This window comes from Mobula hypostoma, chromosome 5, assembly GCF_963921235.1.
Source record: "Mobula hypostoma chromosome 5, sMobHyp1.1, whole genome shotgun sequence".
NCBI classification, from domain to species: domain Eukaryota; kingdom Metazoa; phylum Chordata; class Chondrichthyes; order Myliobatiformes; family Myliobatidae; genus Mobula; species Mobula hypostoma.
The window spans coordinates 189806551-189828816 of NC_086101.1; the positions used below are offsets into that span (position 1 = coordinate 189806551).

General features: G+C 42.7%; 1 protein-coding gene across 6 annotated transcripts in view; it reads right to left on the reverse strand.

The window, feature by feature from the left end:
• LOC134347238 (PRELI domain-containing protein 1, mitochondrial-like) overlaps positions 1-22266 on the reverse strand; it is a 68221-nt gene that overhangs the window by 11919 nt on the left and 34036 nt on the right. For 3 of the 6 annotated variants that reach the window (XM_063049579.1, XM_063049576.1, XM_063049581.1), the window contains exons 2-5: positions 18849-19002; positions 9175-9400; positions 5345-5458; positions 2496-2574 (exon numbers count right to left, since the gene is read on the reverse strand). In XM_063049579.1, the coding sequence (XP_062905649.1) occupies positions 2496-2574; positions 5345-5458; positions 9175-9400; positions 18849-18940 (511 nt within the window). In that variant the 5' untranslated portion in view covers positions 18941-19002. Of the gene's footprint in view, positions 1-2495; positions 2575-5344; positions 5459-9174; positions 9401-18848; positions 19003-19087; positions 19137-22266 lie in introns of all 6 variants that reach the window. The other 3 variants (XM_063049578.1, XM_063049577.1, XM_063049580.1) reach the window with 2 other exon arrangements.

Consider the following 22266-nt stretch of genomic DNA (forward strand, 5'->3'; position numbering starts at 1 on the left):
AAGGTCAGGGGAGAAGGCAAGAGAATGAGATTGAGAGGGATAATAAATCAGCCATTATGGAAGGCAGAGCAGATTCGATGGGCCAAATGGCCCAAATCTTTTCCTATGTCCTTATGCTCTTCTTAAGCTTATATGATAAATTGTTTCATGGTGAATACATTGAGGTCATATTGGGGGTAAATTGAAATTCCAGGAAGAACATTAACAAGGAGTTTATTGTTTGACTGGGGCTACGGTTAATTCTACCAAAACAGAAAGGAAGAAATAAGGATAGTGCATTGGAAATAGAGTTACTGTTTCAGGTTAATGATTTGTGATCATGACTTCTGACTGAGAAACTATTGACCCAAAATGTTCATTTCTCCCTCAAGAGGATGTGACTGCTTAAATCGGGGAGAATTTTGGTTGATAGATTTTTGGACTCTGAGGGAATCATACGACTGGCACAGATAGTGGATTTGACGTCTAAGACTGGCTATGGCCTAACAGTCTTCTTTTCTAAAGTTCAAAGTAAATTTATTATCAAAGTACATATATGTCACCATATACAACCCCGCGATTCATTTTCTTGTGGGCATTCACAGTAAATACAAAGAAGCAAATAGTAATAGTAATAAATAACCAATACATAGCGAGAAAATGAGATGAAGAGGCCTTGAAAGTGAGTTCATAGATGAGTAAGCTCTTCACGGGCTTCCAACCAGGTACAGGTATCAATTTAAACCGCTATTTCAATGACAAACTCTGCCATTTTCTTCAGGGATAATGCCTGGGCATGTCTAGTCCGGTGCTTTTACAACAGATGCCATGTCTGAGGCCACCATCTGATTTCTGTTGTATTAGAATGTCCAGGAACAGGAGGCAACCATTCTTCCCCACTCACGTGGACGTGTACCTCGACAACAACAGCCACCATCATGCCTCCCAACACAGAATGACTCTTTCTATTTTGATTAACCATGTGAAAACTATTTCGGACCTGGAAAGTCTCCCTGAGACGATTACGCATGATGTTCCTACAGAATGGCTACAAGGTGAAGGAAATCATTTGGGCTCTTAAAGGGGCCGACAGAAAAACCAGGAAACCTAACAACGAGGAGGAACCTGTAGCTACCACCTGTCATCCCTACATTTCCACGGTTTCTGGAAGGATCACCAGGATCATGAAGAAATACCGGATTAATAGCATCCACAAACCATAAGGAAGCTCAAGGCTCAGCTTAGGTGGGTCAAAGATGACGTGGGACTCGGATCAGTTGGCACTTACAGAATTAACTGTGAATGCAGAGCAGTGTATATCGACCATGTGGCACACACGGTGGAAACATGCATCAAGGAACAGGAGGTGTATCTGTTTGGGTTACCCAGAGAAATCGGCAGTAGTAGAACACTGCCATCGCAATGGTCACAGGATTGTCTTTGACAGCACAAACCTACTGTGCTGCGCCAGTGGCTTTTGAGACCACCTGGTAAAGGAAGCTAACGAAATATAACTAGAGCTAAAGAATTTTAACAAAGACAAAGGTCTCATTCTAAGTAAGAAATGGAAATCAATTATAAACAAGGTGGGACAGTGGAAACCTTTTTGGATGAGGACTAACCAATCAGGAGGGACAGACTACGGGGGTATAAATACCACCGGACTAGACGTGCCCGGGCATCACCCCTGAAGAAGATGGCAGAGCTTGTCATCGAAACATCAGTTATAATCAATATCTGTACCTGGCTGGAAGCCAGAGAAGAGTTTACTTGTCATATATGCCGGGACAACACTAGATTCTAAGTCTGTAGGTTGGCAGATCAGTTCAATGATGTGGTGAGTGAAGTCATCCTCTCTAGTTCAAAAGCCTGATGGCTGAGGGTAATAACTGTTCCTGAACCTGGTGGTGTGGGTCTTGAGGCTCTTGTACCTTCTTCCTGATGGCAGCCATGCCTGGATGGTGGAAGTCCCTGATGATTTAGGCTGCTTTCTTGTGACAACACTCCGTGTAGATGTGCTCAGAGGACTTTACTGATCAAATTAGTTGCTTGTCAGCAACACACAATCACAAGGGATTCTGCGGAAGCTGGAAATCCAGAGCAACACACTCACAAAAAAAATGCTGGAGGAACTCAGAAGGTCAGGCAGCACCTATGGAAATGAATAAGCAGTTGACATTTCGGGTCAAGACCCTTCATCAGGACTGGAAAGGAACGGGGAAGAACCCAGAATAAGAAGCGTTGTCAGTCTTTGGAGTTTTTTCATAGATTCTATTGTATTTCTCTATTCTAGTGTGATTGCCTGCAAGAACATGAATCTCACGGTAGTACATGGTGAGATACATGTATTTTAATAATATATTGACTTTGAACTTTGGAACTTTGTACTGTGGTATAACTATGGTCTGTTGCTGTTCCAGTTTCCTTTGTTCTGAAACAATGTTCAACTTCTCTGGCATTATGGAGAACCAAATTCATAGACAGTAGGAATGATGAGGATAAAGAAAATCACATACCTTGCAAATTAGCTAGTATATATTCAAAGCCTTCTGTTGCTTTTATCTGATTTCTTCTAAATCTGGCAAGGCCGAATTCCTATAGTACATAAAAATTCTGTTTTTAGAATACGCAATCTGCAACAAACTTAGCTAGAATGTTTTAAAGAGAGGCAAGGGTCTGCAGGTCTTGGAACCAACAGCAACAAACAACGGGCTGTGGTAGCAGAACTGTTAGCACGATGCTCTTCCAGCTCGGGGCATCAGAGCTTGGAGTTCAATTCCAGCACCCTCGGTAAGTTTATATGTTCCTTCCCATGTGTGAGAGGATTTCCTCCGGGTGCTCTGATTGCCTCCCACAGCCCAAAGATGTACTGGTTAGTAGGTAAATTGTCCTGCGATTAGGTTAGGGTTTAAAATCGGTGGGTTAGGGCGATGAGTTGGTAGGGCCTGTTCCACATTGTATCTCTAAATAAAATGAACCCAGCAGGTCGAGCAGCATCTGTGGGAGGAAAGGAATCGTCAATGTTCCAGGTCAAAATCCTGCATTAGGACTTGATGCAGTGTTTAGATCCAAAAGCTTAACAATTCCTCAACCCTCCAATTCTGGGCACCTTTACAAAAGCTGCTTGACCCAGAGTTCCTCCAGATTCTATTAAGTCTGTTGCAAAGAAGCTCCAGCAGACAGGAATATTTTCCAGGAACCAAGAGATTTTGCTCTCAAGATTTTAAACACTTAACATGAAGGATAACCAGAGAAACAGAAGGGTAGCACAGCAGTGCAGTGGTTTGGCATAATGCTTTACAGCCCCAGTGATCAGGGTTCAATTCCCACTACTGTCTGTATGAAGTTTGTACGACCTCCCCGTGACTGCGTGGCCTTCCTCTGGGTGCTCCAGATTCCTCCCACATTCCAAAGACACACAGGTTAGGGTTAGTCCCCTGTGGGCATGCTATGTTGGTTCCAGAAGCATGGCGACACTTGCAGATTGCCCCCAGCACGACCCTCGGACTGTGATGGTCGTTGACACAAATGACGCATTTCACTGTCTGTTCCGAGCTGACAAGTAAAGCTAAGCTGATACCACACTCAAGCAATCCACTGATTACACTGAAAACACCTACCATGAGTGTGCTCACTGCATGAACATGTGGGAACCAAAATTTCACATTTGTAAATGCAATATAATCTGTTTTGTTAGAATGAAGAAGAATGTTGCTAGCCTGGACAACTAATTTGAGTGCTTGACGCCTTTCGGCCTGTATTTGCTGGAGTTTAGAAGAATGAGAGGGGAATTTCACTGAAACCTATTGAACATTGATAGACATAGATAAGGAGGATGTGGGGAAGAAGTTTCCTATTGCGGGGGAGACCAAAACCAGAGGGCACAGCCTTAGAACAGAGGAACATTCATTTTAGAACAGAGATGAAGAGGAATTTCACTAGGGGATGGTGGAATTCATTGCCACAGACGGTTGTGGAGGCCAAGTCAGTGTGCACATTTAATGTGGAGGTTGATTAGTAAGGGCATCAAAGATTTTGGGTAGAAGCAGGAGAATGGGGTTGAGAGACATAATATTTCAGCCATGATGAAATGCAGAGCAGACTCAATGGGCTGAATGGCCCACTTCTGCTCCTTTGTTTTATGGTCTAATTCAAGCTTGAACCCGAATACCATTTGCAATTCATACTATTGTTGACATGGGTGGAAAAACTCACAATTATGTCCAAAGCCTTACATACGCACGCAAGAGATTAGTTTATTTGTCACATGTATATTGAAACATACAGTGAAAGGTGTTGTTTTCACTAACAACCAACACAACCTAAGGATGTGCCGGGGGCAGCCTGCAAGTGTCGTCACACACTCTGGCGCCGACACAGCATGTCCATAATGCTCGGCAGAACAACACAGAACACAATTAGCATCAAAATTACAGCAAAACAAGCCCCATTCCTCCCTCCCTCCCACTCACCCACACACAGAAACAGTCCTCCAACTCCTGTACAGGTCCCGTGGCCTCCAGTCTTCAGGCTTTGACAAAACTTAATCAACCAACTCTATTTTGAACTCATTAGAATATAATAATAATAACTTATCTATAGAGCAAGCATGCAGATGATGTAGTTCAAAGTGCTTTACAATAGAAGAGGAAACATGAAAATAAAGTAAAAAATTAAAATAAACATGAAAATTATATGATCAAAAGACGTAGTTAAAAGCAAGGTTAAATAAATAAGTTTTAAGCTGGCATTTAAAAGTGTCAATTGAGTTTGTATCCCTTTATGGTGCAACTGTAACAAAAAACAATTTTCCCCGGGATCAATAAAGTATGACTACTTATGACTATTATAGTTTTAGGTATTAAATTCCACAGCTCAATAGTTCCATTTGATATCAGAGTATACAAAATGCAACCTGAAATTCTTGTTCTTTGCAGACATCCACAAAAATAGAAATGCCCAAAGAACAAATGACTGTAAAAACATTAGAACCCCAAAGCCCCCTACTCCCCCACATTAGCAGCAGCAAAGCAATGACCCTCCACTGCCCCCCACTTATTTCAGCAAAAAAGTATCAGCATCCTTCACCCACTACGCAAGCAATAGCACTAATTTAGGAGTGTAATTCAAAAAAGCTGACCTGTCAATTACCTTTTGAGGGAGACTGTTTAAATTTAAGAGACCAGTGGAGGGAAGCTGGACTGTAATGGCTTTGGGAATAGAGGTGAAGCAAATATTCACGTCTGCCGGTTGACTGGCAGAATATGAAGGATTTTCCTAATTGTTTGATAATATTTCACTCAGCTACATGCAGAGATTAGTGGTGAAACATCACACACATTTACCAGTCCAGAGGATTTATTACCTGAATTGCCCGTGAAAAGCCAAATACGCTTGAGGAGACCCGTGCTTCTCGCTGTACTTGTGTGCATGCTGGATTTTCCGGGTTTGGACGATACACACATTTTTCCTCCACTAGCTGAAATGAAGGAAGTTCAGAAATGTTAAATTTGAAGCTTATGTTCTGTGCTGGTCATATGGCACAAAAAAAAACACAACACAACTTCAGGAACCACTCTGCTCAAGTTTGGAACCTCCTGATCAGCAAATTTTCTCCTAATCTGATTTTTACAACACACGTATTAAGTACTGGAGAGAATATGGCTAGCTTCTGTTCAGACAAACTGTCTGGTTTGGTGTAGCATCCTCTCACTGTACATGAAAACTGCAGCTAACAGTTAGGTCAAATTAAAAGGCATTGACTGCAGTCTACCATCACTGCAGGACTGCTATGTGTCCAGCGCAAAGGAGTGGGCAGGTACAAACCGTTCGTGAATCATTGTGGACACTACTAACCCACCGCACTGCCCTTTTTTAAAAGCTCCCTTCTGGAAAATTCTTTCGGCTATTAAAACAAAAACCACACCACCATAAATTTTCTTCCTCCACACAGTAAATCTGATGAACCATTCTAGTTAGCACCCCTCCCCCCAATTATAACCCCCATCACTGCACTGTAAACAATTTAATCTACTTTTTATAAAGTTGTCACAGTGTAAATACATCTGGTATTTATGCCCATTTTATTCCATATCTGTATTTTAACCTCTAACTTTATTTTTTTTAATAAAATTCTTTCTTATTATCGTTGAATATTGTTGTTGCGCCAACACAGCACAGCAAATTTCAAATATATGGTGAATAATGTTGATCCTTCATCCTGTTATGATGCCACACCAACAGTTTGACATAGGAATAAATCACCAAACAGGCAAGAGGGCCAGAAACTGCCCTTTGTAAACCTCTGGACCTCCAAAGACTTATCAGGAGAAACTTGGAAAACAAAAAAAATCCTGAGCTGAGTTTCTGTAGCTTGCACATGCCTTTTTAAAAATAAAAACACACAAGAGATTCTGCAGATGCCAGAAATCTTGAGCAACACACAAAAAGTGCTGGAGGAACTCACAGGTCAGGCAGCATCTATGGAAGGGACTAAAACATCAACGTTTTGGTTGAGACCCCGAAGGTCAACTGTTTATTCCTCTCAATAGATCCTGCCTTTTCTTTTTCCCCTAAGTGGTCAGCAATTGCCAGTGTTGCTTGACATCATCCAGTAATGCTGAAAGAGATTAGCTATTTATCTCATTAACCTTGCTGGATACGGTTTGGCAGCTCTGCTGTGTGTCTAAGTGGTTTTGAATGATGGACAAGTATTGGCTAAGTTGGCAGAATTTATGACCTCACTCCTATGCCTCCACTTAATGACCCATTCACAAGGCAGCCTTTTCAAAATCAGCTCTGTGCTGTAGTTCATCTCTGAAAAGTGGGCTACTAATGAACGTGGCACTTATGTTGTTTACCAACCCGTTCAGCTTTAAAGATTACACAGCTCTTTGTTTTAGTTTCAGAATGATGAAAGGTGCTGGAATAGGGCCAGTTCCCATCCACCCTGTTTGTCCCACTCCCATCAGGCAGGAGGCTATGTAGCATCCACACCAGGACCACCAGACTCAAAAACAGTTACTTTCCCTGAGCAGAAAAGCTGATCAATACCTCCACCCACTAACCCACCCCTCCACACCACCAACTACCACTACTTTTCATTTCCCGTTAGTCAACTTAAGTACAGACACTCTCGTGCCTAGCACCACTTAAAATGGACGTACAATTAATGTATATAAGCTATCTTATGTATTTATATTGATTTAAAAAAATTATTGTGCTCTTTATCTCACTGTGTTTTACTTTTGTGCTGCATCAGACTTGGAGTAACAATCATTTTATTCTCCTTTACACTTGTGTACAGGAAATTACATTAAACAATCTTAAATCTTGAATTTCAATCCCCATAACTGTATAAAAAGCTCACAAATTTCATGTGCGATGATGTCAACTGGACACTGAAGGAAGTCTGGTGTTCAGTTCTGGTTGCCCTATTATGGGATGGATGTGGAAGCTTTATAGAGGGTGCAGAGATTCACCAGAACGCTGACTGGATTAGAGAGCAAGTCTTATGCAGGTAGGTTAAGTGAGCTTGGGTTTTTCTCTTGGGGTGAAGGAAGATGAGAGGTGATTTGATAGAGGTGTACAAGATGATAAGAGGCATAGATTTTTCAGTCAAGATGATGCCAGTGTACAAAATTCTCTTGGTTGACATCTTCCAGATAGTTTACGGAAGTATCTATTTTACTTCTTTTATGCCTGTTTTTCCACTATAAATATATTTTTGGGACTGTTAGAGTCAGTGATTTACAGTTTGGAGATTGTTTGAGTGATCCAGCACTTTGCTGGCTCTGAGAAAATTCTGGGAAGAGTACTCGGATAACCTCAAAACTTCGAAACAGGGCAACAGCCGATGTTCAACTCCATTTTGCCGGTGAAAGCGTCCATTATTTGCCAGTTAAAGTGTTGAGAAAGATTGAGATATTGAGGCAAATGCAGAGGCAAGAAGAGTTCAGCACTGACTGCCTACCTTTTGCTCATTGCCGAGAAGAAGTCTGTGAGCGGCCTATCGCTGTCTGGCTCACTGTGGCAGGTGGACAGGCCTCTCTGCCTTGTGTGGCATCTCTTTCTTTCCATGAATGTCAGTGATATCGTAGGATGGTGTTGTGGTTCTGTGTTTATGGACTGTGGATTTTTTCAGACATGGGTTTGATCTTGGTGTTTTTTTAATTGCCTGTTCCTTTTCCGTTTTGTTGTGAAGGGAGGGTGTTTGGGATTGATGCTCTGTTGTGTTAACATAGAAAACCTACAGCACAATACAGGTCCATCAGCCCACAATGCTGAGCTGAACATGTACTTAGTTTAGAAATTACCAAGGGTTACCCATAGCCCTCTATTTTCCTAAGCTCCATGTACCTATCCAGGAGCCCCTTAAAAGACCCTATCGTATCTGCCTCCACCACTGTTGCTGGCAGCCTATTCCATGCACTCACCACTCTCTGTGTAAAAAAACTTAGCCCTGACATCTCTTCTGTTAGCTTTTTTTTTGCTCAGGGGAGGGGTTGTTTTTTTTGGAGGGGGGTGGGATTCGATGTTCCTGCTTTTGTAGGGAGAGGGGGGTTTTGGGAGGTTGGTAATCAGGATGTTGTTCCTTTTTGTAAGGAGGGGGGTTTGATGTTTCTCTCCGAACGACTTTCATGTTCTTTGTTCCATGGCTATCTGGAGAAGACAGATTTCAGAATTGTATAGGATGCATGCCTTGATAATAAATGAAGCTTTGAACTTCCTTCAGTGGACAGCTAGAGACTTTTTCCAGGGAGGAAATGGCTAATACGAGTATATGAGAGGGCATAATTTTAAGGTGAGTGGAGGAAAGTATTGTGGGGGGGGGGGGGGGAGAAGAATGTCAGAGGTAGAGTTTTTACAGAGAGTGGTGGGTGTGTGGAATGCCCTGCCAGGGTGGTGGCCCAGGCAGATACATGAGGGATATTTAAGTAGTATGGATGAAAGAAAAATTGAGGGCAATGTGGGAGGGAAGAGGAAGGGTTTGATTGATCTTGGACAGGGTTAAAAGATCAGCACAATAATGTACTACACTGTTCTGTGTTCACTAACACATTTAGCCTGGCTTCAGTTTCAACATGATAAATTTCATTTCCCCCATATCTGCAACTGTATAAAAAGTTCACAAGCTTCCATAGAAAGCAGCAAGTGTGATGCCTGCCAAATATTGAAGGAAAAGACTGCACCCACCATGAGACGGGTGTGATTGATATTCCACGTCAATGTAGTAAACGTTCGGTTTTGGAGATCAACTATGGAATCTTCGACAACAAAAACAGATCGGGCTAGGTTTGTGGGGAAGACCATCTCTCCCCATCGAGGCAGGCGATTAGTCTTCGTAAGCAGGCGTCTGGACAGCAGCTTGTTGTCGGGGGTCACTTCACGGTAAATCACATCTTCAGTTAACACATGTTTGCTGAAATACAAAAAGATATCCGTTGAAATTGTCCATGGTAATAAGTTCTGCACACATTGTACTCGTACAGACCATAAGACAGAATCAGGTCCTTCGGTCCATCGAGTCTACTCTGCTATTCCAGCACTGCTGATCCATCATGCCTCTCAACCCCATTCTACTGTCTTCTCCCCGTAACCTTTGACTCCCTGATTAATCAGAACCTGATTCCACAGATTTACCACTCTCAGGCTACAGGAAAATTTCCTCATCTCTGTTCTGATTAGACGTCTCTCAATTCTGAGGCTATGCCTTCTGGTCCTAGGCTCCCCCACTACAGGAAACATCCTCTTCACATCCACTCACTCCATCCAGACTTTTCAATAGGTTTCAATGAGATCTCCCTCCATTCTTCTAATCCCCAATGAGTACAGGCCCGGAGCCATCAAACCCTTCTCATATGTTAGTGCTTTCATTCCTGGCATCATTCTCATGAACCCCCTCTGGACCCTCTCCAATGACAACACGTATTTTTTTCAAATGAAGGCCCAAAACTGCTCACAATGTTCCCAGTGAGGTCTGACCAATGCATTATAAAGCCTTGGCATTACATTCTGGCTTTTGTATTTCAGTCCTCTCCAAACTAATACTAACATTGCATTTGCCTTCCTAAGTTAACCTTTAGGAAATCCTGCACAAGGACACCCAAATCCCTCTGCACCTCTGATTATTGAATTTTCTCCTCATTTATAAAACCTTCTATACCTTTACAGGTTTTCCCCACCATCCGAAGGTAGAGCGTGCCTATGAATGTCGTAAGGTGAAGAAGCAATTACCATTTATTTATATGGGAAAAATTTGTGAGCGTTCGCAGACCCAAAAAATAACCTACCAAATCATGCCAAATAACACATAAAACCTAAAATTACAGCAATATATAGTAAAAGCAGGAATAATATGATAAATACACAGCCTATATAAAGTAGAAATACTTTTCTACAATCATTGCCGCACTGTTCTCCGTAGCGAAAATCTCACGCAAGCGCTCTCGGCAGAAACACTCTCTCCAGTAAGCTTTAAGCTATGAAGCTACCAAATAACACATAAAATACACAGCCTATATAAAGTAGAAATAATGTACGTAGTGTAGTATCACTTACCGGAATCGGGAAGACAACGCCGAGCACACTGATGATGGTGTGTTAGGCTGAGTCGTCGGAGGTTGGGGTGGTGCAGTGGCCCCCACCCTCCAGGCCACGTACCGATACCGATCCGCGAAGCATGCAGTGATGCGGCAGTAGCCGGGACACATCCAGCACATCTTTAAGAAAAAGCCGAAATAAACAAGCTAATTAATTAGGTGCCGCCCGGCTCACTTATTTCGGCTTTTTTCTTAAAGATGTGCTGGGTGCGTCCCGGCTACCGTTACATGCTTCGTGGATCGGTATTGGTCCGCAGCCCGGGGGTTGGGGTGGTGAGACACTGGGGTGTCATCTCATCGTCGTCTGTATCCATGAGGGCAGGCAGGTCACCTTGTTCTGTGCCTGCCTACCTCGATGTCGAAGGCCGAGGTTCGTCATCTGCTGTGGCTGATGGGAAGGCTTGAAAAACGACAGTATGCTTGACTGCTGAGCCTCGTGCATTTTTCTATCATACAGTTCTTTGTAGCACTCAAACCATCCTGCAAATATGCCCTAAACTGATGTATCCTTTCAAAATTAAAGTCGTACTTTTTTGCAATCATTGCAGTGAAAATCTCACGCAGTTGCTTCACGTTCAGTTCCTGGACGACTTCACTTTCAGTCCGTTCGCTACTGCATTCGGTTTCGATTGTTATCCTTTCCTCTTCTAATTGCATCAGCTCTTCATCTATCAGTTCTTGGTCATGGGATACCAAAACTTCTTCAACATCATCTTTGTCAACTTCCACAAGCCAAACTCACTTTGTCCTTATTTCGTTCACCACGATTGAAACGCTTCATTATGTATAGTTTTACGCTAAGTGTAACACCCTTATGAGCTCTATTAGGCTTTTCCGATACCTTAGAACACACCTTGCTCACGGCTGCTCACAGGCACCTGTTTAAACAATGCCGGCGAGAATGCAGTTCCGGGGGAGGAGCTTGGCCGCTTGGGGTGCCCGCTGCTTTTTATCGTGCACTGCTTTTCTCGTAACAGTGAAAACACCTTCTGTTAGTGAAAACAGGTAACTAATGTAGGTCTTTCGTAACAGCGAGGTTTCGTAAAGCGAACGTTCGAAAAGCAGGGGACACATGTACTCCTTGTGCCAAAGTGCATGACCATGCACTTCCCTGTTACATTCCATCTGCCACTTCTTTGCTAGCCCATTCCCCCAAATTGTTCACAACCTTCTGCAAACACCTTGATTCCTCAACACTACCTGTCCCTCCACCTATCTTGGTATCGTCCACAAACCTGGCAACAAAGCCATCAATTCCTATTTCCAAATCATTGACATATAATGTGAAAAGAAGCAGTCCCAACACCAACCACTGCGGCACACCACTAATCACCAAGAGCCAACCAAATAAACAGAATCCACCGACTCCTCCCCTTTGTGTATCCTGCTTGTTATTTTCTCAAAAGATTTCCAACAGGTTGGTCAGGCAAGATTTCCCCTTGAGAAAACTATACTGACACCATGTTTTACCTTATGCCTCCAAGTACCCTGAAACCTCATGCTTAATAACAGACTCCAACATATTCCCAACCACTGAAGTCAGGCTAAATGGCCTCTAATTTCCTTTTTAATGCCTCCCTCCATTCTTAAAGAGTGGAGTGACATTTGCAATTTCCCAGTCCTCAGGAACCATTCCAGAATCTAGAAAGATTGTTACTGATGCCTCCACACTTTCGTTAGCTACCTCTTTCAGAATCCTGGGGTGAAGTCCATCTGCTTCAGCTGACTCATCCATTTTCAGATTTTTCAGTTTCCCAAGCACCTCCTTCTTAGTAATAACAATATATTCCCTTCTGTCCCCTGACACACTCACACTTCTGGCATTCTGCTAGTATCATCCACAGTGAAGCCTGACACAAAATACTTAAGATTGTTTGCCATTTCTTTGTCCCTCAGTACTACCTCCCCAACGTCATTTTCCAGCAGTCCGATATCCACTCTCGGATCTCCTTTACTGTTCATATTTTTGAAAACAAAAGCTTTGTATCCTCTTTAATATTATTGGCTAGCTTACCTTTATATTTCATCTTTTCTCCAGGGCTTCATTCGTTGTCTGTTGGTTTTTAAAAGTTTCCCAATCCTCTACTAATTTTTTGCTATATTTTATGGCCTCTTTTGCTTTTATGCTCTCTTTGACTTCCCTTGTCAACCATGGTTGCCTCATCCTCCTTTTAGAATACTTCTTCATCTTTGGAATGTATCTTTCCTACGCCTTCCAAATTTCCCTCAGAAACACCAGCCATTGCTGGTCTACTGTCCTCCCTGCTAGTGTCTCTTTCCAATCAACTTTGGCCAGATTCTCTCTTGCGCCTCTGTAAATCCCTTTATTTCACTGTAATACTGATACATTCAATTTAAGCTTTTCCTTCTCAAATGGCAGGGTGAATTCTATCATATTATGATCACTAGCTCTGAAGGGTTCCTTTATTTGAGCTTCCTAATCAAATTTGGGTCATTACATAACACCCAATCCAGAATTGCTGTTCCTCTGGTGGACTCAATCACAAGCTGCTCTAAAAAAACGTCTTGTAGCATTCGACGAATTTCCTCTCTTGGGATCCAGCACCAACCAGATTTTTTAACTCCACAGTTGCAAGAAAAAGTTTGTGAATCCTTTTGCAATTACCTGGTGTTCTGCGTTACTCATAAAATGTGGTTTCCATCTTCATCCGAGTCACAATAATAGACAAACACAATCTACCTAAACTAATAACACACGAACAATTATACTTTTCATGTCTTTATTGAGCACATTGTTTAATTATTCACAGTCCAGGCTGGAGAAAGTATGCGAATCCTTATATTTAATAACTGGTAGAACCTCCTTTAGCAGCAATAACCTCCACCAAATGTTTCCTGTAGCTGCTGATCAGATTTGCACAACAGTGAGGAGGAATTTTAGACCATTTCTCCATACAAAACTATTTCAGTTCATCAATATTTTTGGGATATTTTGCATGCACAGCCCTCTTCAGGTCATGCCACAGTATCTCAATTGGTTAATGTCTGGACTTTGAGTTGGCCATTCCAAAACATAAATGTTCTTCTTTTTAAACCATTCTGTGGTTGATTTACTCATGTTTCAGATCATTGTTTTGTTGCATCATCCAACTTCTATCAAGCTTCAGGACACTGACTACTACCCTGGCGTTCTCCTGTAAGATGTCTTGATACAATTTTGAGTTCATGGTTCCCTCATGAATGCAAGCTGTCTAAGCCCTGAGGCAGCGAAACAGCCACAAACCATGATGCTCCTTCCACCCTGCTTCACAATTGGGTTGAGGTTTTGGTGTTGGTGTGCAGTGCCTTTTCCTCCAAACATAACAATGCTAAAAAGTTCAACTTTTTGTTTCATTTCTCCACAGAACAGTGTCTCAGAAGTAGAACATCCAGGTGGTCTTTTGCAAACTTGAGATGTGGGGCAATGTTTTTTTGTTTGGAGAGCAGTGGTTTCCTCCGTGGTGTCTTTCCATGAACGTCATTCTTGTTCAGTGTTTTTCTCATGAACAGAGACTTCAGCAATTTCGAGAGATTTCTGCGGATCTTTTGCTGTTAGCTACTGGTGGGTTCTTTTTCACCTCCTTGAGCAATGCACATTGTGCTCTCGGTGCGATTTTTGCAGGATGCCCAGTTCTGGGGAGACTAGCAACAGTACTGAATTTCCTCCATTTGTAGATAATTTCTGCTACTGTGGTCTTTAGAAATACTTTTCTAGCCTTTTCCAGCACCATGTATCTCTATAATTCTTCTTCTAAGGTCCTTTGAAAGTTATTTTGATGGATGCATGGTGCACGTAAACAGATCTTTCTTGAAAAGAGCAGGCTCTGTCAGTAACCTGACCTTGTGACTTTTGTTTTAAAAAAGTAGGGCAGGGCACCTCTCAACCCACACCCCTAGTCTCAACTCATTGATTGGAACACCCGACTCCAAATAGCTTTTGTAGGAGGCATTACCCCAGCGCTTCACATACTATTTTGAACCTCGACTGTGATTGTTTAAATGGTGTACTCAATATCAACGAGAAGTACGTTCTTATCTTAGCAAAGATGTGCTGAAACTGGAGAGGGTTCAAAGGAAGTTCATGAAAATGATTCCAGGATTGAATTGTTTATCATATGAAGAGCGTTTGATCCTGTATTCACTAGAATTCAAAAGAATGAGGGGTGATCTCATTGAAACTTATCAACTGGTGAAAGGCCTTGATAGCGTGGATGTAGAGAGGATGTTTCCTATGGTGGGAGGGTCTAAGACCAGATGACACAGCCTCAGAATAGAATGGTGTCCTTTTAGAACGGAGATGAGGAGGAATTTCTTTAGCCAGCAAGTGGTAAATCCGTGGAATTTTTTTGCACACAGGCAGCTGTGGAGGCCAAGCCTTTATGTATATTTAAGGCAGAGGCTGATAGATTCTTGATTGGTCAGGACATGAAGAGATATGGGGAAAAGGCAGGAGACTGGGGAAAATTGGATCAGGCATGATGAAATGGCAGAGCAGACGCGATTTGTCTAATTCTACTCCTATATCTTATGGTCTTAATTGTATGTTTTTAGCTTAGGCAGACTGTGTTTGCCTATTACTATGACTTAGATGAAGATCAGACCACATTTTATGAGTAATTAATGAAGAAAACCAGGTAATTGCAAAGGGTTCACAAAATTTTTTCTTGCAACTGTACCCCATGACATAAGCCTTTTTAAAATGCCTTGTCTATCTCGTAATTTGTATCCCACGTCCTGGCCACTGCTCAGAGGCCTGTATACAACTTCCATCAGGGTCTTTTTACCCAGGCAATTTCTTAACTCCACCCACAAGGAGTCTACATCTTCCAATCCTACGTCACGTCTTTCTAAGGATTTGATTTCATCTATTGCCAACAGAGCCACCCCACCCCCTCTGCCTACTTGCCTGTCCTTTTGATAGAATGTGATGTTAAGCTCCTAACTATGATCTTCTTTCAGCCACGACTCAGAGATGCCCACACCATACGTGCCAATCTCTGTGCTACAAGATCATTTACCCAATTCCATACAGTGTGTGCATTCAAACATAACGCCCTCAGTCCTGTATTAATCATTCTTTTTGATTCTGGCCCCCGGTTACACTTTAACTTCTCCCACTGACTGCAATGTTGCTCTATCACTTACCTGTTCTTCCTCAGAGTCTCACTACACACCGCATCGACTTGTATTTGATGGATATATTGCAAAAGGTTTATAAAATGCTTAAAGATTAGCTTTATTTGTCACATGTACATTGAAACTCATTTTTTTTGCATCAATGATGTACGCAGTTCGACTGTGCTGGGGCAGAAAATGAGCCACAAATATTGCCACAGTCTGGCGCCAAATAACATGGCCGTAACTCACTAACCCTAGTCCTTCGGATGTGGAAGGAAACCCACTCAGTCATGGGGAGAATTTACAAACTCTACAGTGGCAGGAAATTGTTGGAGGTGCCGTAATAGCGCTATGCTACAGTGCCACAACGAGAATTACTTAACACACTTGTATACCATGGAAGTAGGCCCTTCAAACAAGAAGGACCACAATGATCACTAAGTACACATTTACACTATTCCCATTTTTACACATGTATACAGCCAAACAAACATGGTTCCTCTGGGGCCAAGGTGCAAACCACAGTACATATAGTTATGATCTAGCACATACGGTCAAAAAAATAGTATCTTATTATCCACATCCATCAATAGACCATAAGGCACAGGGACACAATTAGGGTACACGGCCCAGTGAGTCTGTTTCACCATTTGATCATGGCTGATTTATTTTCCCTCTCAACTCCATTCTCCTGCCTTCTCCATGTAACCTTTGACAGACACCCTTACTAATCAAGAACCTATCAACCTCTGCTTTAAATACTTCTGATTACTTAGCCTCCACAGCTGCCTGTAGTAATGAATTTCAGATCTACTGCACTCTGGCTAAAGAAATTTCTCCTTGTTTCTGTTCTGAAGGGACATCCTTGTATTCTGATGCTGTTGATAATGAGGAGGGAGAATAGGTTGCAGGAAAATGAGAGAACAAGATTGGTGGAATTAGCGAGCTAGCATGGCCCAGATGGACTGAATGACCTCCTGCATCATAATAATCAACTCTGCTAAGCACCCAAACATAAATTTCATCATCATTTTATGCCAAGTCATGTGACGTGGGTGATGATAGTCCCTGACCATGATTGTTCTTGGTAAATATTTCTACAGAAGTGGTTTGCCATTGCATTCTCCTGGGCAGTATCCTTACAAGATGGGTGACTCCAGCCATTATCAATACTTCAGAGATTGTCTGCCTGGTGTCAGTGGTCACATAACCAGGACTTGCGATATGCACCAGTTACTCAAATGACCATCCATCACCTGCTCTCATGGCTTCACGCGACCCTGGTTGGGAGGCTAGGCAGGTGCTACATTTAGCCCCAGGGTGACCTGCAGGCTAGTGGAGGGAAGGGCTGCCTTACACCTCTTTTGGTAGAGACGCATCTCCACCCTGCCACCCATTGTAACTACATGTACTTTGTGCTGTGGACAATGTGTTTTGCACTTTGGCCGTGGAGGTTTGCTATTTCGTTTGACTGCATTCATGAATGGTTGAATGACAATTAAGCTCCTCCCGGGAGGGCGGAGAAGATGGCGGCGCGACGTTTCGGTGATGAATATCTGTTATCCGTCAAGTAGGGGACCGTGCACAATCCTGATTTGATGGAGACAGACGTGAGAGCACAGCGGAACATCTGGAAAACTTCTGAAATGCCCGCTTCGCTGCCACCGTGTGGTAACCAGAATCTCCGGAGCTGAAGGCCCCGAAATCCTCGGCTTTGCGTGTTTCAGCGGCCGGGGAGAGGTCGAAGGCGCTCGGCAGAGGATGGCGCTCAGGAGGCTGTTTTGGAGGGGCTGGTCGGAGGCTCGAAGTTTTCGGACGGATGGACTCAGGGTCGGCTGCTTCCAAAGTATCAGCAAGTTGATGGTGCCTGGAGGTTTATGGCAGGGATTTTCTCCCTTTTGCCACCTGCTATCGGGGACTTGGGAGTCGATCGACTTAGGACTTTGAGACTTTTGTTTTTACTGTGCCTATGGTTTGTTCTTTAACAAATTATGGTATTGCTTTGCACTGCTGTAACTATATGTTATAATTATGTGGTTCTGTCAGTGTTAGTCTTTGGTCTATTTTGTTCTCTGGGATATCACTCCAGAGAAACATTGTATCATTTCTTAATGCATGTATGAATTTCTAAATGACAATAAAAGAGGACTGAGTGTTCTCATAATCTAAGCTTGAACTTGAACTTCTGAAAACCGTTAGTGATGTTGAAACTATTGCTCATTTTTCATATGAGAAACCAAATCAGATTTAAGACTACAGCGCATGAAGTGGAATAGTGGTGCAAGTGGGAAGGCGGCTAGCTTGCATATCCAACCAGTTGAGTTCAATCCTGATCTCTGGTCCCATCTCGAATTTGTACATCCTCTGTGATCAGATTGGTTTCTTCTGACAACCCAAAGATGTGTGAGCTGCTGTATTAACTGAACATTGTAAATCACCAGAGTGTGTCGGAGATGATGAAAATGAGGGGAGAATAAAACGAGATTTGCGTAGAATTAGTGCACGTAGGTGCTTGACCATTGGCACGAACTTTGTGAGTCGAAGGGTCTGTTTCTTTTATAAAACCGAGTGACTCAGTTATCTGGTGAATCTGCGTAATTCATGATCATAAATGCCTGTGGAGGCCAAGTTATTGGGTATACTTAAAGCAGAGGGTGATAGGTACTTAATTAGTAAGGGTGTCAAATGTTACGGGAGGAAGGCAGGAGAACAAATGATAATAAATCAGCAATGATAGAATGGTGAAAATTTGATGGGCTGAGTGGCTTAAATCTGCTCCCAAGCCTTATGGTTTTATTTATTTAGATACAGCGTGAAATGGACCCTTCTGGCCCTTCAAGCTACACCGCCCAGCAACCCATGATTTTACCCAAGCCTAATCATGAGAGAATTTATAATGACCAATTAACTACCAACTGGTACATCCTTGGAATGTGGGAGAAAACTGGAGCTCCCGGAGGAAATCCATGTGTCACGGGGAGAACATACAAACTCCTTACACACAGCGGCGGGAGTATAGTATGCCTCCAGAAATGCAAGATATTAATATATTTTTGGAGCAAAAAATTGCTTACTAAATGCACTAACCCCACAAGCAAATGGCTACTCCAAAACAGTGTTAATGTAAAAGCAAAGAAGTCCAAGACCTACCTATAAGGGTTTGGATAGCGTTGCCAAAACGCTGAGGCAACTTGGTCCCAGGAACTCTTGAGAGTAGATAAGTCAAAGAAGTGCTTTACCATGGTTGCTGCCTGATCCCTTAAACACCACAGGTAGAAAGAGAAGTGCCTGTATCACCTGTAGACTGAAACCACAAGACGTGCTGATTAACATTTAATAAATATAAAGGCAAATTAAAATCTGTGAGTTAAGCTCTTTGAACCACTTACATTGATAAATAAAACACAATTTTTTGCAATTTCAGCTGACCCTCATGTTCTTCAGATTCATGTAAAACAAAAATGGGTCACCAATTAATCTTCAACAGTCAACAATAAATCTTGCAGACACAGGAGACTGCAGATGCTGGAATCTGGAGCAACACACAATCTGCTGGAGGAAGTCTGTGGGTCAAGCAAGTTCTGTGGGAGGAAAATCTTCTATGTTCTGGGTCGAAACCCTGCATCAGGTTTGATGAATCTTGTGAACTTGCCTTCTCCACAGTTCTTGTGACCTAAAACTGCTAGTCTCCATCAGCCATTACGGTTCCCATGTATTTAGAAATGAGCAAGCCCAATCCTCCCCATTTGTAATTTAGAGCACCCGGATGAAACCCATGGGGAGAAGGTACAAATTCCTTACAGTGTGTTGTTGTTATTCCTCTCCACGCCTTGTGGCACACTGGGCAGCAACTTTGTCGTTTCTTTAGCATCTTGTCTGTGTTTTTTTTTCACGAGGCCGAACTACTAGCTCAACACTCAAACCAGCAGGAATGGAAAGTGTGGCAGGAGCTGGCCAGATTCGAACCCAGGGCCACTTGCCTCGAAGTCTGGTGCTGATGCCACCTGTTGGCATAAACTCCTTACACGCAATGGCAGGATTGAAGATGCGTTGCTTGTGCTGTTATAGTGTTATGTTAACCACTACATTACCGTGCCTTCCTCCGAGCCACCGCAATCTCCAGAGGACACTGCACTCATTTAATTCTGGCTTCTGCAGCTCAACTTACTCTGCCCAATCCTGATGCCAGTTACTTCAATCTCCTAAACCTAAATATCTGGAACTTCCTCCCCAACATCTCCTTCGACCAAGTACCTGTTCAAATTTCTGTTCTGTGGTGTCAAAGTTGCATGTTGTCTGTTAATCTTACATCTCAGGCATGCCTCTTCCAGTATCGAGAGCCCAGAATAAAGCAGCCAGCCAAATCAAAGACCCACCCCCTCAGACATTCATTCCTCTCCCCCCATCTCCCACTGTGCAGAAGATACAAAAGCCTGAAAGCACATCCTACCAGGCTCAAGAACAGCTTTTATTCTGCCGCTAAGGGTACTGGAAGTGCCTCTTGTATGATAAAGTGGATTATCGACCTCAAAATCTGCCTGTTATGGTCCTAACCTTTTTGTCATGGTACTTTCTCTGTAACTGTGACACATGTTCTGCATTCTGGTATATTTTTTTCCTTGTACTATCTCAATGTACTGATGCAATGAAATGAACTGTGTGGATGGCATGCAAAACAAAGTTTTCCCACTGTACATGTGACAATAATACACCAAAGCAACACACACATGGACAGTAGTTTTTGATGGACTCCAGATCATGGTCTCTGGGGGCTTACTATTGCTTGCATGGTGGGTGATGGCGGTGGTGATGGGGGTGGGGTTGATGCTTTTGCTAGAGCAAGTGGGGGGAAAGTTTTTCTGTTATTCATTCTTTGGGGTTTATTCTCTGTTTTGTGGATGTTTGTGAAGAGTAAGGATTTCAGGTTGTATACCGTATACATTCTCTGATATTAAGTTGAGCCTCTGAAATTGCTGGTCGAATTCAGGTCAGGCAGCATCTATGGAAAAGAATAAACAGCCCATGTTTTGGGCCTATTCATTTCCATAGATGCTGCCTGACCTGCTGAGTTCCTCCAGCAACTTGTCTGTTTTGCTCTGAATTTCCAGCATCAGCAGAATTTCTTGCGTTATAATACACCAATTTGCTTTAGATCTTACAAAGTTTGATTTTTTGCACCAGGTTCCAGCGCCTGCGATTTCTTGCATCTCCACCAGCTGAACAGATGACCCCTATCCCCAGCATTTTGCATATTGCTACAATAACTATACTATAAAGAAATTTGTTCTTGTTTGTTGCCCTCATCTTGTGTTTGAATCAATCTGCAATAAGATGAACATTTGTCAAACTTGTAGGCTCTCAAAACATGACAACCCAGTGAATCAGAACTGCAAGTTCAGGCAGGATTGTCCAGTCTGGGCTTGAAGTGCCAGCTTGCTGAGAGTGGCCATGGTTTGAACATCCCGGAGAGCAGCAAGGCAGCCTTCCAAACCATCTACAGAATCACAATCATAGCACCAGCAATCAGTGATCAGGGTTCAATTCTTGCCACTATCTGTAAGGAAATTCCGCATGGATTTCCTCCGGGTGCTCTGGCTTCCTCCCATATTCCTAAGATGTATGGGTTGGTAAGCTGTGAGCATGCTATGCTGGTGCTGGAAATATGCCGGCACTTACAGGCTGCCCCCAGCACAATCCCTGGATGCAAAACAACACATTTCACTGCAAGTTTCAATGTACATGTGACAAATAAAGCTCATCTTTGAAGCCAAACCTAACCTTTACAATGAAGTGACAATATATCTGTGGGTGAAGGTGATCCACTCAAAGCACTGGAGGCAGCATGTCTAAAGAGAAAATGATCAGTCAACTATTCAGGTCAAGACCCTTTCAGGAAACTCTTCAATTCCCAAAGAAATTTAAACTTCTATGACGAAGGGGGTCACAAATCAGTAAATTGGATTTCTTTCTAGGCATCTGTTAGTCTTGCGAGACCATGGATCTGTGCCTGGAAAGTCTTCACTGGATTAAAGACTAGGATTATAGAGAACTAATTTCATTTCTCTCACATCTTTACAATCCTAAAGTACCTCTGAGAAGGTTAACATTTTAACACCAAGTCACACAGTGAAACTGAAGCAGATTAACAGAAGTTTGGTAAATGGGGTAAGATTTGAGGAGAGAGAAGTAGAAAGGCTGGGAGGTGCGGAAAGGTGAATTTAAGAGTTTAACATCTAGGCAGCTAAAACCATGGCGTGAAATAGTGAATAAGCTAAAAGTTTAAAGGAGATATGTGGGGCTCATCAAAAAGTGGTAGATGCCCGAAAAGGGCTGTCAGGGTAGTGGTGGAATCAGATACAGTGGCAGTGTTTAAAATGCTGTTAGACAGACGCATGGACAGGCAGGGGACGGAGAGACAGGTAACGTACAGGCAGAAGAGATTTAGTTTAATTAGGCATCAAGTTTAGAACAGATATTGTGGACGGAAGGGCCTGTTCCTGTACCGTACTGTTTTATGTTGCTCCTGCAACCCGAGGGTGGCCTCATGGTGGCACAAGAGGCAGCCATA